We start from the raw sequence: 16189 nt of genomic DNA, 5'->3' as shown, positions 1-16189 counted from the left end.
CCAACTAGGCCTTGGGAGATTATCGCTACAGACTTCATTGTGGAACTGCCACCCTCCCGTGGGTATACCACCATCATGGTTACCATAGACTCGTTCACTCATATAGCTCATTTTACGCCCTTGCATAAATTACCATCCTCTTTTGAACTAGCAGGAATCTTCCTGGAACACATATTCCATTTGCATGGACTCCCTTCCAAGATCATTTCGGATCGCGGACCTCAATACATCTCACAATTCTGGAAACATCTCTGTCAATGCTTAGGGATCCAACGTGCCCTTTCATCAGGTTACCACCCTCAAACCAATGGAATCACAGAACGTGTCAATCAAACCCTGGAACAGTATCTTCGATGCATCGCCACCAAGGTCCAGGATGACTGGTCGCTCCTGATACCCGTGGCTGAATGCGCTTACAATAATTCTGACCATTCGGCACTTAAGATCAGCCCCTTTTATTGCAGTCAAGGATTTCATCCGTCGGTCCTACCTTCTGTTCTTCCCCAATCTACACCAGTACCTACAGTTGACTCCTGGATCGAAACCCTTGTCAACATACATAAAGAAGCCAAGGAATTTTTGGAGAAGGCCAGGAAACAGACCAAGAAATATGCAGATTCCAGAAGAAGACCTGGCCCTTATTATGCAGTCGGTGATCAGATCTGGTTGTCCTCAAAATTACTACCCCAACATCTACGGCCTAGTAAACTGGCCCCTCGGTACTATGGTCCATTTTCCATTAAAGAAATTATAAATCCTGTTTCTTATCGGATCGAGTTGCCTGAATCCTGGAAGAAGATACACCCAGTCTTTCACACATCTTTATTGAAACCCTACTATCCATCCTCCCAAAAACCCTACAGACCTCCTCCTATACTGGCCGATGACCAATTGGAATATGAGGTATCTCAGATTTGTGATTCCAGGTATAGAAGGGGCCAGCTTCAATACCTGGTTGAATGGAAAGGATATCCTCCTAGCGAAAGAACCTGGGAACCTCTCTCAAACATCAAGGCCCCACGGCTGCTCAGAAGGTTCCACCTTATCCACCCGGGCAAACCAGGAGGGAAGGGTCTTCGGAGGAGGCATGCTGTCATGAATCGCAGGGTGCGCCCCTTTTGGGCCTCATGGTCCCTGTCACAACGGATTTATACACATTAATACCTCCAATATGGCCGTCCAACGCATTCCCTTCTCGCTCCATGCATTGGACGTAACCAACCTTTCTCTATTTCTAGACCGCGGCTCTGTGCGTCTCAATGCTATAGCGACTAGCGACCAGACGTGTGCTCCGTAGCTCGCGGTTCTTCTGCTTTCCACTCCGCTTTCCCTTCCTCGAACCCCCCCCTTCTTCTTCCTCCTGGATTCTAGTTCTAGCAAACTTACCTTGCCTCCTGGATTCCTGGATTCGGCCTCCTGGAAAACTGAACGCATTCTGGATTCGGCAGAGACACGGGCCGCCTTCTTCAAAACCCGATCCATCCGAAAGAAGGCGGCATCCAAGGACACCGGTAAAGCACGGATTCAGGTGAGAAGGGGGGGAACTCCTCGACACTCAGAGCCCCACCATAGTCGGGCGACTTTAGCCTCCCTAACCACACCAAGCCACATTGACTCCTGCATGAGTCTCTTCCCTATAAGCACTCTCTGGTTGTTCTTCACGATCAGTGCACTGACACTCGTGGAAGTTCACTGGACCTGATTTTGCTGACCTCTCTCCTATCCCCCCTTCACGTCTGACCGCTTCTTACTGTGCTTTGCTGGCTCCATACACCGAACACCAGACAAACAAGCAATTCTCGCAACCTACAGTACGTATAGCTCACACCACTAGCGTGGACACAGGCCGCAGGCACGGCCAAACATCCTTGCACTGTAGAACACGTCTACGGCTAATCACATCTGGCCTAGTTTCACACATAGCCATCCAGACTGAAACACTTGACGTATCACAACATCTCTGCCACTAGCAAACAGAGACCACCACCCGGTATAGCTGGCCTCACATAGACTCTCCCAACAACAGCAATCTATCTCTAACCTCAAGAGCACCCACCCACGTGTCTGACCTCCCCTGGGCTGCTTAGTGGAGCCTCGCCAGCCACCCAAGTCTTAGAATGGCAAATATGCACACACACATCTAAACTTATCCCCTAGAATCTCTAACCACATCGACTAGGGTCACCAAGGGCGTTCCAACTAAGGAAAAAGTGCATTGAGGCCACACAAGTGGGGAAAGAGCGCTATATAAATAACAAAATACAATACAATACAATACAATAATCACCAAATTGAAGTTTCACTCAGAATCCCAGCTGCCTATCTAGCCATGGCAAACTTCATCCTTAAAGCCATCTCACCCCTGGATCCCTAACCTATGAAGGAGGGATTCTAGGATGTCTACATCATTCTTGCTACCGCCTTGACCAAATATATCCTGCTCCATCGTTCTCCACCCTCACCCCTGTCCCAATCCTAGATCAGCCAATCAAAATAAACGGTGAAACTCATGATTATTCCTTAGGCATTGGCACAAATCTCCCTCTCCTTGCCTCCTTACTTCTGCCCAGAGGCACTCTCCTCTGCCTTTGACTCAGCCACATCCTCCTACTCTGCCTCCCACATGTTCTCTTTGCTCACTCCTCCTCAAGCTGGCCAGACCCTCCAGACTATGCCCGTACTGCCCTGACACTCTCCATTCCATCATCCCTCTTTTCCTCTCCTCAGAACTCTCCAGAATTTGAGATACCACCTCTCAACGTGGTACTCACTCAATCCTCGTGTTCTGCCGTTTCCATCTTCTTACCTACTTCCATGACTGAACTGACTTCCATCTTCCAGTCAGGTAAATCCTCTATACCTCCCATTGATCCCTTTACACCACAAATTGTCAAAGGAGTGCCTTTCTTTGACGACATCTCAGCTCTCTTCAATCTCTCGCTCTCGTCCAGGATTCTCAAAGCGTGCCTACAAAGTAGCCACCTTGTTTCATCTTCTAAAACCCCTCAGCTGATTCTAAGAATCCAGCCAGCTACTGCCCTGCCTCTCGCCTACCCCCTATTCTAGGGTACGGGCACAACTCGCCAACGGAATCATCTTATACCTGTACACCTTTAGACTTAATGACCCACTCAAGTCTGGCTTAAAAATCCATCACTCCATTGAGACAGCCCTCACTCGTGTCTTCAATGTCCTCATGACTGCCTACCACTCTCAACTGTCTTCAATCCTAATCCTTCGCCATCTTTCAGATGCCATTTACATGGACAACCTCTCCCCTCTCTGGTCAGCTGGGGTTCATAGCGGAGAACCAGGACCGGATGTGGGGGTGTAGAGTGTTGTTGTTCAGCAGTAGGAAATCAGCCTTGGAGGGGTTGAGCTTCAGGTAAGCACTGAACATCCAGGACTGGATCAACGTGAGGCAGGCCTTGAGCCTGTGGATGTCTCTGATGGAGGATAGCCTGAGGTAGATCTGCGTGTCATCTACTTATTGGTGTATGTGTATGTTGTAAGCAGGGTTCCAAGCGGTTCCATGTACAGATTGAACATTACGGGGGACAGGATGGATCCTTGTGACACTCCACAGGTGATGGGTAGAGTTGGTGATCTGGAAGATTCCATTTGTACGAACTGTCAGTGATTACCAAGGTAGGATTTGAACCAGCTGAAGATGATCTCACTGATCCCCATGCAGTGATGTAGATTGTCAGTTATTGTCTGATGGTCTACTGTGTTAAATGCTGCTGAAAGGTCAAGGAGGACTGGGAAGCAAGTATGGCCATCATCAAGGACTTTAAGGGCATCATTGATCACCTTGATGGGAGCCGCTTCTGTGCTGCATTTGGGTCTGAAACCAGATTGGTAGGCCTGAAGGAGGTTATTGGATTCAATGTGTTGGAGGAGTTGTGTGACTACTAATTTCTCAAGGATCTTAAATAGGAAGGGAAGATGGGTGATGGGGCAATAGTTGCTTAGATCTTTGGGGTCCAGTGTTGGCTTCTTGAGACCCAGGAGGTTTGTCTGGTCTTGATGGGAAGGTGCCTTGAGTTAGGCAGCAGTTAATGATTGTCAGGTAAGGGAGCAGTGCTTCAGTCGGAAGGGTCTTCAGTATGGAGGCAGGAAGGATGTCATCCACATACGATGTTCCCTTGAGCGATGCTATGGTGGCAGTGAGGTATTCCAAATTAGTGTCTTGAAAGCTGTCCAGGTAGTTGTTGTTTTGCGAGATGCAATGTGTAGTGTGCTATCAGTTGTGGCATTGGTGTCAATGTGTTGGTGGACCATGTTGATCTTGTTGATGAAGAAAGATTTGATGGCGGTGGATCGTTCAATGGAGAGTGCTCTGGTGAGTCAGGCAGACGGTTGATACAGTGCGTGATGTGTTGAAGAGGACTCTGCTTTCATTGATGTCCTTGGCTATGGTGTTTTGGTAGTAGTTGGCCTTGACTGTGTTAATTAATCATTTGCGTGTAGCACAGAGTTCCTTCAGCCAGGCGAGGTCAGAGGCGCTGTAATTCTTTCTTGTTTCCTGATGATATGTTTGTTGAGGTTGAGTTCTTGGGTGTACCAGGGTGCCGAAAGGTTTAGGGTTGAAGGTGCGCTGTTTCACTGGGGAATGGCGGTTGATGTTGTTTGTGAGGGGGGTGTTGAGTTCTTGGACAAGCGATGTGCAGACCAGGTTCGTCTGAGGCAGATCAGCCCCTAGGAGGTGGAGGTTGGGGCAGCTTTCCTGGAGTGCCTCGACTGGGAAGTTTGTGAAGAATCTGAAGGCTTGTTTGCTTGGTTTCTAATGGGTTTGCTTGAGAAGTGTGGTTTGACTTATCCCAAAAGGGATGCCATATGATTCGAGTGGAATAGGAGAGCTCTGACGGAGGGTGGTCAGGGTGGTGATGATGAGGCCGATGATATTACCTTTCCTGTGAGTTGGGTCTTTTGTGTGCTATGTGAGGTTCCGTGTTTCCAGTAGGCAGTGGAGATCTTTCTTCATTGGCCTGGTTGCTGAGTTGCAAGAGATGTTGAGGTCGCCGAGGAAGATGTTATTGCCATGCATGAGTATAATGCTAGCGACCAAGTCTGTGAAGTCTTGGATGAAGGAGGAGGAGGAGTTGGGCTTCGATGATCTCTAGATGTGATAAAATGTGACTTTGTCTGTTGGGGAGATGGCAGGATAGGTTTTCAAAAGAGCCAATGGCGGCAACATCCAGTTGGGTGCATGGCCATGATACCTTGTGAATGATGGCAAGGCTTTGACATGGACAGCTCTGCTCTCCTCTCCCCACTCTTGCCCATCTTGGCTCAAGATATTGCCTTGGACAGGATTGCATCATACCACTCTGATCACTGTTGCTCCATCTGAAGGATTGAGATTAATTCAACAGACACTCTCTACTTTTCCTCACTCTGCAAATTCAGAACGTATTTGGGCTTCTCCTATCTTCTGTTCGCCAATAATTCCCAGACTTCTTTCTCATTCCTCTACTCCTCCACCAGGTGGTGCTTTGTTCTCTCAAGTTGAACTCTTCAAAAACTGTAGTCCTCTTTCTCTAGAATCTCAAACCCCTCTACCTCCCCTCGCCCCACTACCCTTTCCCGTGAGACCATCCGCTCAGGCTTGTAAACAGTGAGCCCTCTTTAACGTAGACCCCATACTTGAGAAGTTCATCACTATCGCGGCTGCCAACCCTCACCTCCTTAGCATCCGATCTCACCTGACTTTCCTACCTGTAAAAATATTTATACCCACCATTGCCCTTGGCCAACTGGCCTGCTGCTCCATCCTGCCTGTAGGCCGGTTCCCCCTCTATTCCTTCACACCTTTGGACAAGGTCAACAACTTGCTGCCTGCACCCTCATGCTTCTTCCAATTCTGCTCACACCTCCCACCACTGACTACAACTGGGTGACTATGCAGAACCGCTTCCACTTCAGATTTCTCCTCCTGGTCTTTAAATCCATTCACGGACTGTGACCAACCTACCTCTCTGCCTTTATCTTTTGTCACTCCCACATCTGCTCATTCTCCCTTTTTTGCTCCACACCCTTGGTTCTCCCTAACAACGACATCAAAGCCATTGATGCATTGGATGCCTTCAAGATGGCCCCTAATAGACGCCTCCTCACTCAGGAAAACACAGCTCCCTCGCCCCTAGCACTCTCCACCCTTCTTCTCCCTGTCCCTCCTTCCCTGTGCAAACCCAACTGTAAAAGTGTTCCTATTGAATATACCACTGTGTGTATATTACAGGGCCTGCAGTAGCGGCCCTGTAGTTATGTTTAAGTCGCTCAACCCATAGGAAGAACACTTTTTGGGCGGCTTATATATATACATATGAGGCTGTCATTGTCCTGTTGTGTCCGGTGTTTAATTTACTGTCCCCTCTTTCAGTTCGACATCCCACGACTTCCCATACTCCACTTTTCATCATTGTAATATCCGCCCCCTGAAAGTGGCTTGTTCCGGCATGTGCAAATTGGTCCTAGGAGTCCTAGGAATTGACAAGGGGGGTCCTGGGAGTCTCTCTGCCAGACATTACTCCTGGTTACGAGAGACTTACCCAGAGTCTTTAGCTCACTATCTTTCACAGAGAAGAAATATCCCAAACATATCAGTCTTTGTCCTGCCCTGGGGCAGTCCAGCACTGAAATGCTAGGCAATTCTCCTCTGAACAAGAGTACCAACAGCAACCCCAGACACGGGTTTCGGTCTGGTTGGACCTCATTAGTAGAGTGGAGCTGTGCCTCTCTAAGAATAGTGAGCAAGGGGTCCACGTCTGGATTCCCCTAGTAATTTAGGGTGAGACCCAAAGTTACTTAAATGTTTTATCAGGAAATTGAAACCATAGTTCACAACTATAATCTACATTTATTCATATTGGTTGTATAAAAAAGGAGCAAAAAATCAAGTAGGAAGCTACTTGCTAGCCCCAAAAATGGCCCTTGCTCCTCAATTCTATAGATAGGCACAGCACACAAGAGCCACATATACCTAGACAATGGTTTGTGAAGAGTGCACACTTTGCACCCTGCATGTATTTCTGCTTTTGACGAATTGCCAAAGATCACCCATCTCCTCGTCTTCTCCTCCTCCTCTTCCACCTCCTCCTTATTTGTTCCTTTTCTTACCTGTCATCCTTTTTTCCCTTTTTAGTACTGCTCCTTTTACTGACCACTCCCTGAGCCTTGTATATTTGTATCTGATTCTAGCAATTTCTTATGAAATGGTGGTTGGGGGGGACGTTTGTTTGACTTCTTTTCAGTTTGATTGAACACATTTTTGGAGAAGGCCAGGAAACAGACCAAGAAATATGCAGATTCCAGAAGAAGACCTGGCCCTTATTATGCAGTCGGTGATCAGATCTGGTTGTCCTCAAAATTACTACCCCAACATCTACGGCCTAGTAAACTGGCCCCTCGGTACTATGGTCCATTTTCCATTAAAGAAATTATAAATCCTGTTTCTTATCGGATCGAGTTGCCTGAATCCTGGAAGAAGATACACCCAGTCTTTCACACATCTTTATTGAAACCCTACTATCCATCCTCCCAAAAACCCTACAGACCTCCTCCTATACTGGCCGATGACCAATTGGAATATGAGGTATCTCAGATTTGTGATTCCAGGTATAGAAGGGGCCAGCTTCAATACCTGGTTGAATGGAAAGGATATCCTCCTAGCGAAAGAACCTGGGAACCTCTCTCAAACATCAAGGCCCCACGGCTGCTCAGAAGGTTCCACCTTATCCACCCGGGCAAACCAGGAGGGAAGGGTCTTCGGAGGAGGCATGCTGTCATGAATCGCAGGGTGCGCCCCTTTTGGGCCTCATGGTCCCTGTCACAACGGATTTATACACATTAATACCTCCAATATGGCCGTCCAACGCATTCCCTTCTCGCTCCATGCATTGGACGTAACCAACCTTTCTCTATTTCTAGACCGCGGCTCTGTGCGTCTCAATGCTATAGCGACTAGCGACCAGACGTGTGCTCCGTAGCTCGCGGTTCTTCTGCTTTCCACTCCGCTTTCCCTTCCTCGAACCCCCCCCTTCTTCTTCCTCCTGGATTCTAGTTCTAGCAAACTTACCTTGCCTCCTGGATTCCTGGATTCGGCCTCCTGGAAAACTGAACGCATTCTGGATTCGGCAGAGACACGGGCCGCCTTCTTCAAAACCCGATCCATCCGAAAGAAGGCGGCATCCAAGGACACCGGTAAAGCACGGATTCAGGTGAGAAGGGGGGGAACTCCTTGACACTCAGAGCCCCACCATAGTCGGGCGACTTTAGCCTCCCTAACCACACCAAGCCACATTGACTCCTGCATGAGTCTCTTCCCTATAAGCACTCTCTGGTTGTTCTTCACGATCAGTGCACTGACACTCGTGGAAGTTCACTGGACCTGATTTTGCTGACCTCTCTCCTATCCCCCCTTCACGTCTGACCGCTTCTTACTGTGCTTTGCTGGCTCCATACACCGAACACCAGACAAACAAGCAATTCTCGCAACCTACAGTACGTATAGCTCACACCACTAGCGTGGACACAGGCCGCAGGCACGGCCAAACATCCTTGCACTGTAGAACACGTCTACGGCTAATCACATCTGGCCTAGTTTCACACATAGCCATCCAGACTGAAACACTTGACATATCACAACATCTCTGCCACTAGCAAACAGAGACCACCACCCAGTATAGCTGGCCTCACATAGACTCTCCCAACAACAGCAATCTATCTCTAACCTCAAGAGCACCCACCCACGTGTCTGACCTCCCCTGGGCTGCTTAGTGGAGCCTCGCCAGCCACCCAAGTCTTAGAATGGCAAATATGCACACACACATCTAAACTTATCCCCTAGAATCTCTAACCACATCGACTAGGGTCACCAAGGGCGTTCCAACTAAGGAAAAAGTGCATTGAGGCCACACAAGTGGGGAAAGAGCGCTATATAAATAACAAAATACAATACAATACAATACAATAATCACCAAATTGAAGTTTCACTCAGAATCCCAGCTGCCTATCTAGCCATGGCAAACTTCATCCTTAAAGCCATCTCACCCCTGGATCCCTAACCTATGAAGGAGGGATTCTAGGATGTCTACATCATTCTTGCTACCGCCTTGACCAAATATATCCTGCTCCATCGTTCTCCACCCTCACCCCTGTCCCAATCCTAGATCAGCCAATCAAAATAAACGGTGAAACTCATGATTATTCCTTAGGCATTGGCACAAATCTCCCTCTCCTTGCCTCCTTACTTCTGCCCAGAGGCACTCTCCTCTGCCTTTGACTCAGCCACATCCTCCTACTCTGCCTCCCACATGTTCTCTTTGCTCACTCCTCCTCAAGCTGGCCAGACCCTCCAGACTATGCCCGTACTGCCCTGACACTCTCCATTCCATCATCCCTCTTTTCCTCTCCTCAGAACTCTCCAGAATTTGAGATACCACCTCTCAACGTGGTACTCACTCAATCCTCGTGTTCTGCCGTTTCCATCTTCTTACCTACTTCCATGACTGAACTGACTTCCATCTTCCAGTCAGGTAAATCCTCTATACCTCCCATTGATCCCTTTACACCACAAATTTTCAAAGGAGTGCCTTTCTTTGACGACATCTCAGCTCTCTTCAATCTCTCGCTCTCGTCCAGGATTCTCAAAGCGTGCCTACAAAGTAGCCACCTTGTTTCATCTTCTAAAACCCCTCAGCTGATTCTAAGAATCCAGCCAGCTACTGCCCTGCCTCTCGCCTACCCCCTATTCTAGGGTACGGGCACAACTCGCCAACGGAATCATCTTATACCTGTACACCTTTAGACTTAATGACCCACTCAAGTCTGGCTTAAAAATCCATCACTCCATTGAGACAGCCCTCACTCGTGTCTTCAATGTCCTCATGACTGCCTACCACTCTCAACTGTCTTCAATCCTAATCCTTCGCCATCTTTCAGATGCCATTTACATGGACAACCTCTCCCCTCTCTGGTCAGCTGGGGTTCATAGCGGAGAACCAGGACCGGATGTGGGGGTGTAGAGTGTTGTTGTTCAGCAGTAGGAAATCAGCCTTGGAGGGGTTGAGCTTCAGGTAAGCACTGAACATCCAGGACTGGATCAACGTGAGGCAGGCCTTGAGCCTGTGGATGTCTCTGATGGAGGATAGCCTGAGGTAGATCTGCGTGTCATCTACTTATTGGTGTATGTGTATGTTGTAAGCAGGGTTCCAAGCGGTTCCATGTACAGATTGAACATTACGGGGGACAGGATGGATCCTTGTGACACTCCACAGGTGATGGGTAGAGTTGGTGATCTGGAAGATTCCATTTGTACGAACTGTCAGTGATTACCAAGGTAGGATTTGAACCAGCTGAAGATGATCTCACTGATCCCCATGCAGTGATGTAGATTGTCAGTTATTGTCTGATGGTCTACTGTGTTAAATGCTGCTGAAAGGTCAAGGAGGACTGGGAAGCAAGTATGGCCATCATCAAGGACTTTAAGGGCATCATTGATCACCTTGATGGGAGCCGCTTCTGTGCTGCATTTGGGTCTGAAACCAGATTGGTAGGCCTGAAGGAGGTTATTGGATTCAATGTGTTGGAGGAGTTGTGTGACTACTAATTTCTCAAGGATCTTAAATAGGAAGGGAAGATGGGTGATGGGGCAATAGTTGCTTAGATCTTTGGGGTCCAGTGTTGGCTTCTTGAGACCCAGGAGGTTTGTCTGGTCTTGATGGGAAGGTGCCTTGAGTTAGGCAGCAGTTAATGATTGTCAGGTAAGGGAGCAGTGCTTCAGTCGGAAGGGTCTTCAGTATGGAGGCAGGAAGGATGTCATCCACATACGATGTTCCCTTGAGCGATGCTATGGTGGCAGTGAGGTATTCCAAATTAGTGTCTTGAAAGCTGTCCAGGTAGTTGTTGTTTTGCGAGATGCAATGTGTAGTGTGCTATCAGTTGTGGCATTGGTGTCAATGTGTTGGTGGACCATGTTGATCTTGTTGATGAAGAAAGATTTGATGGCGGTGGATCGTTCAATGGAGAGTGCTCTGGTGAGTCAGGCAGAGGGTTGATACAGTGCGTGATGTGTTGAAGAGGACTCTGCTTTCATTGATGTCCTTGGCTATGGTGTTTTGGTAGTAGTTGGCCTTGACTGTGTTAATTAATCATTTGCGTGTAGCACAGAGTTCCTTCAGCCAGGCGAGGTCAGAGGCGCTGTAATTCTTTCTTGTTTCCTGATGATATGTTTGTTGAGGTTGAGTTCTTGGGTGTACCAGGGTGCCGAAAGGTTTAGGGTTGAAGGTGCGCTGTTTCACTGGGGAATGGCGGTTGATGTTGTTTGTGAGGGGGGTGTTGAGTTCTTGGACAAGCGATGTGCAGACCAGGTTCGTCTGAGGCAGATCAGCCCCTAGGAGGTGGAGGTTGGGGCAGCTTTCCTGGAGTGCCTCGACTGGGAAGTTTGTGAAGAATCTGAAGGCTTGTTTGCTTGGTTTCTAATGGGTTTGCTTGAGAAGTGTGGTTTGACTTATCCCAAAAGGGATGCCATATGATTCGAGTGGAATAGGAGAGCTCTGACGGAGGGTGGTCAGGGTGGTGATGATGAGGCCGATGATATTACCTTTCCTGTGAGTTGGGTCTTTTGTGTGCTATGTGAGGTTCCGTGTTTCCAGTAGGCAGTGGAGATCTTTCTTCATTGGCCTGGTTGCTGAGTTGCAAGAGATGTTGAGGTCGCCGAGGAAGATGTTATTGCCATGCATGAGTATAATGCTAGCGACCAAGTCTGTGAAGTCTTGGATGAAGGAGGAGGAGGAGTTGGGCTTCGATGATCTCTAGATGTGATAAAATGTGACTTTGTCTGTTGGGGAGATGGCAGGATAGGTTTTCAAAAGAGCCAATGGCGGCAACATCCAGTTGGGTGCATGGCCATGATACCTTGTGAATGATGGCAAGGCTTTGACATGGACAGCTCTGCTCTCCTCTCCCCACTCTTGCCCATCTTGGCTCAAGATATTGCCTTGGACAGGATTGCATCATACCACTCTGATCACTGTTGCTCCATCTGAAGGATTGAGATTAATTCAACAGACACTCTCTACTTTTCCTCACTCTGCAAATTCAGAACGTATTTGGGCTTCTCCTATCTTCTGTTCGCCAATAATTCCCAGACTTCTTTCTCATTCCTCTACTCCTCCACCAGGTGGTGCTTTGTTCTCTCAAGTTGAACTCTTCAAAAACTGTAGTCCTCTTTCTCTAGAATCTCAAACCCCTCTACCTCCCCTCGCCCCACTACCCTTTCCCGTGAGACCATCCGCTCAGGCTTGTAAACAGTGAGCCCTCTTTAACGTAGACCCCATACTTGAGAAGTTCATCACTATCGCGGCTGCCAACCCTCACCTCCTTAGCATCCGATCTCACCTGACTTTCCTACCTGTAAAAATATTTATACCCACCATTGCCCTTGGCCAACTGGCCTGCTGCTCCATCCTGCCTGTAGGCCGGTTCCCCCTCTATTCCTTCACACCTTTGGACAAGGTCAACAACTTGCTGCCTGCACCCTCATGCTTCTTCCAATTCTGCTCACACCTCCCACCACTGACTACAACTGGGTGACTATGCAGAACCGCTTCCACTTCAGATTTCTCCTCCTGGTCTTTAAATCCATTCACGGACTGTGACCAACCTACCTCTCTGCCTTTATCTTTTGTCACTCCCACATCTGCTCATTCTCCCTTTTTTGCTCCACACCCTTGGTTCTCCCTAACAACGACATCAAAGCCATTGATGCATTGGATGCCTTCAAGATGGCCCCTAATAGACGCCTCCTCACTCAGGAAAACACAGCTCCCTCGCCCCTAGCACTCTCCACCCTTCTTCTCCCTGTCCCTCCTTCCCTGTGCAAACCCAACTGTAAAAGTGTTCCTATTGAATATACCACTGTGTGTATATTACAGGGCCTGCAGTAGCGGCCCTGTAGTTATGTTTAAGTCGCTCAACCCATAAGAAGAACACTTTTTGGGCGGCTTATATATATACATATGAGGCTGTCATTGTCCTGTTCTGTCCGGTGTTTAATTTACTGTCCCCTCTTTCAGTTCGACATCCCACGACTTCCCATACTCCACTTTTCATCATTGTAATATCCGCCCCCTGAAAGTGGCTTGTTCCGGCATGTGCAAATTGGTCCTAGGAGTCCTAGGAATTGACAAGGGGGGTCCTGGGAGTCTCTCTGCCAGACATTACTCCTGGTTACGAGAGACTTACCCAGAGTCTTTAGCTCACTATCTTTCACAGAGAAGAAATATCCCAAACATATCAGTCTTTGTCCTGCCCTGGGGCAGTCCAGCACTGAAATGCTAGGCAATTCTCCTCTGAACAAGAGTACCAACAGCAACCCCAGACACGGGTTTCGGTCTGGTTGGACCTCATTAGTAGAGTGGAGCTGTGGCTCTCTAAGAATAGTGAGCAAGGGGTCCACGTCTGGATTCCCCTAGTAATTTAGGGTGAGACCCAAAGTTACTTAAATGTTTTATCAGGAAATTGAAACCATAGTTCACAACTATAATCTACATTTATTCATATTGGTTGTATAAAAAAGGAGCAAAAAATCAAGTAGGGAGCTACTTGCTAGCCCCAAAAATGGCCCTTGCTCCTCAATTCTATAGATAGGCACAGCACCCAAGAGCCACATATACCTAGACAATGGTTTGTGAAGAGTGCACACTTTGCACCCTGCATGTATTTCTGCTTTTGACGAATTGCCAAAGATCACCCATCTCCTCGTCTTCTCCTCCTCCTCTTCCACCTCCTCCTTATTTGTTCCTTTTCTTACCTGTCATCCTTTTTTCCCTTTTTAGTACTGCTCCTTTTACTGACCACTCCCTGAGCCTTGTATATTTGTATCTGATTCTAGCAATTTCTTATGAAATGGTGGTTGGGGGGGACGTTTGTTTGACTTCTTTTCAGTTTGATTGAACACATTGATTTTAAGACTGGACAATGACAACAAATAATACATGAAACCTCTGATATTTTTCAACAGAAAATGGAGTCATTACCAAGATAGCAAACCTGCAGATGAACCCTAGAAAATACCTGCACTGTGATCGGAGCTTCATCAAGCACTCACAACTCAAGGTGCACATGAAGAGCCACATAAAGGAGAAATATTTGACTTGCAGTTTTTGTGCAAAGTGCTTCATTCACAGGTCCAGTCTCATCATACACCAGAGAACCCACACAGGTGAGAGGCCCTACAAGTGTACAGAGTGTGAGAAAAGTTTCTCTCTAAAGTCACATCTGTACAGGCATCAAAAGATTCATACTGGAGAGAGACCATACCAGTGTACCGAGTGTGGGAAAAGCTTTGCACAGAAGTCAAACCTGTACAGCCATCAGAGAACCCGTCCTGGGGCGAAGCCCCATGAATGTGCAGAGTGTAAGATGAGCTTCACTTGTAGTTCACAGCTGTACAAGCATCAGAGGACCCATACAGAAGGGAAGCCCTTTGCTTGCTCCGATTGTGATATGCGTTTTACTCAAACATCCCAGCTAAATAAACATCAGAAATCCCACACAGGAGAAAGACCATACCAGTGTACGGAATGTGAAAAAAACTTCACTCAGAAGTGGAATCTGGACCGGCATCAGAGTGTCCATACTGGGGTGAAGCCCTATAAATACCATCATAGGACCCAAAGTGGGGAGCGAAAATATCAATGTACTGAGTGTGAGACAAGCTTCACCCGGAGGTCGCATCTGTGCCACCATCTGAGGATCCATAGAGGGGTGAAGCCCTATGAATGCGCAGAGTGCAAGAAAAGATTCAGTCACTCCTCAGCTCTGAGCAGGCATCGAAGGACCCATACAGGGGAAAAGCTGTTTGGTTGCTCCGAATGTGGTAAGCACTTTATTCGAACATCAGAGCTGAAGAAACATCAGAGATCGCACACAGGAGAAAGACCCTACCAGTGTCCTGAGTGTGAGAAAAGCTTCACTCAGAAGTGGAATCTGGACAGGCATCAGAATGTCCATACTGGGGGGAAGCCCTATGAATGCACAGAGATCAAAAAAAGCTTCAGCAACTCAACTTCCTTTCCTAGCCATCAAATGATCCCAATTGGCGAGCTAAAATATCAATGTACTGAATGTGAAACAAGCTTCACTCGCAGGTCACATCTGTGCATGCATGTGAGGATCCATACAGGGGAAAAAACCCTATGTGTGCGCAGAGTGCAAGAAGAGATTCAGTCATTCCTCAGCTCTGAGCAGGCATCGAAGGACCCATACAGGGGAAAAGCCCTATGGTTGCACTGAATGTGGTAAGTGCTTTACTCAAAATTCAAAGCTGAAGCAACATCAGAGATCCCACACAGGAGAAAGACCCTACCAGTGTACAGAGTGTGATAAAAGCTACACTAGGAGGTCGCATCTTTGCATGCATCAGACAGTCCATACAGAGGAGAAGCCCTATGAATGCAAAGAGTGTAAAAAACTATTCCAGCACTCCTCAACTCTGAAGGTGCATCAGAGGATCCATACTGGGGTGAAGCCCTATGAATGCACAGAGTGCAAGAAAAGGTTCAGCGACTCCTCCTCCCTGCGTTGCCATCGGAGGATCCATACAGGGGAGAAGCCCTATGGGTGCACGGAATGTGGTAAGCACTTTATTAATACATCAACTCTGAAGAATCATCAGAGATCTCACACAGGGGAAAAACCATACCAGTGTACAGGGTGTGAAATGCACTTCAGTCAGAGGTCGCATCTATATAGGCATCAAATGATCCATACAGACGAGAAGCCCTACGAATGCAAAGAGTGTAAAAAAAAATTCAAGCAATCCTCAACTCTAAAGGTGCATCAGAGGATCCATTCTGGGGAGAAGCCCTATGAATGCACAGAGTGCAAGAAAAGGTTCAGTGACTCCTCCTCCCTGCGCTACCATCAGAAGATTCATACAGGGGTGAAGCCCTATGAATGCACAGAATATGGCAAGTACTTTATTAATACATCAACATTCCAGTGTACAGGGCGTGAAACGCATTTCACTCAGCGTTCACAGGTCATCCATGCTGGGGTGAATCCCTATGAAGGCACAGGTGCAGTGCAAGATCCAGCCATCCCTACGATCTGAAATGCCATCAGAGCGTCCATGCTGGGGAGAAGCCTTATGAAGGCACAGCTGCAATGCAAGATCCAGCCA

At 47.7% G+C, this 16189-nt stretch overlaps 1 protein-coding gene across 1 annotated transcript in view; it reads left to right on the top strand.

Moving 5' to 3' along the window:
* LOC138489515 (zinc finger protein ZFP2-like) overlaps nt 1–15420 on the top strand; it is a 161406-nt gene extending 145986 nt beyond the window's left edge. Inside the window, exon 3 of the mRNA XM_069617257.1 lies at nt 14027–15420. Coding sequence (XP_069473358.1) covers nt 14027–15300 — 1274 coding nt within the window. The 3' untranslated portion in view covers nt 15301–15420. The remainder of the gene's footprint in view (nt 1–14026) is intronic.
* Nucleotides 15421–16189: the final 769 nt, after the last annotated feature.

The sequence above is a fragment of the Ambystoma mexicanum genome, chromosome 9 (genome assembly GCF_040938575.1).
Source record: "Ambystoma mexicanum isolate Mex_15411 chromosome 9, UKY_AmexF1_1, whole genome shotgun sequence".
Classification (NCBI taxonomy): Eukaryota; Metazoa; Chordata; class Amphibia; order Caudata; family Ambystomatidae; genus Ambystoma; species Ambystoma mexicanum.
Note: the sequence above shows the minus strand (reverse complement) of the source record. Positions and strands in the feature narration are given on the sequence as shown.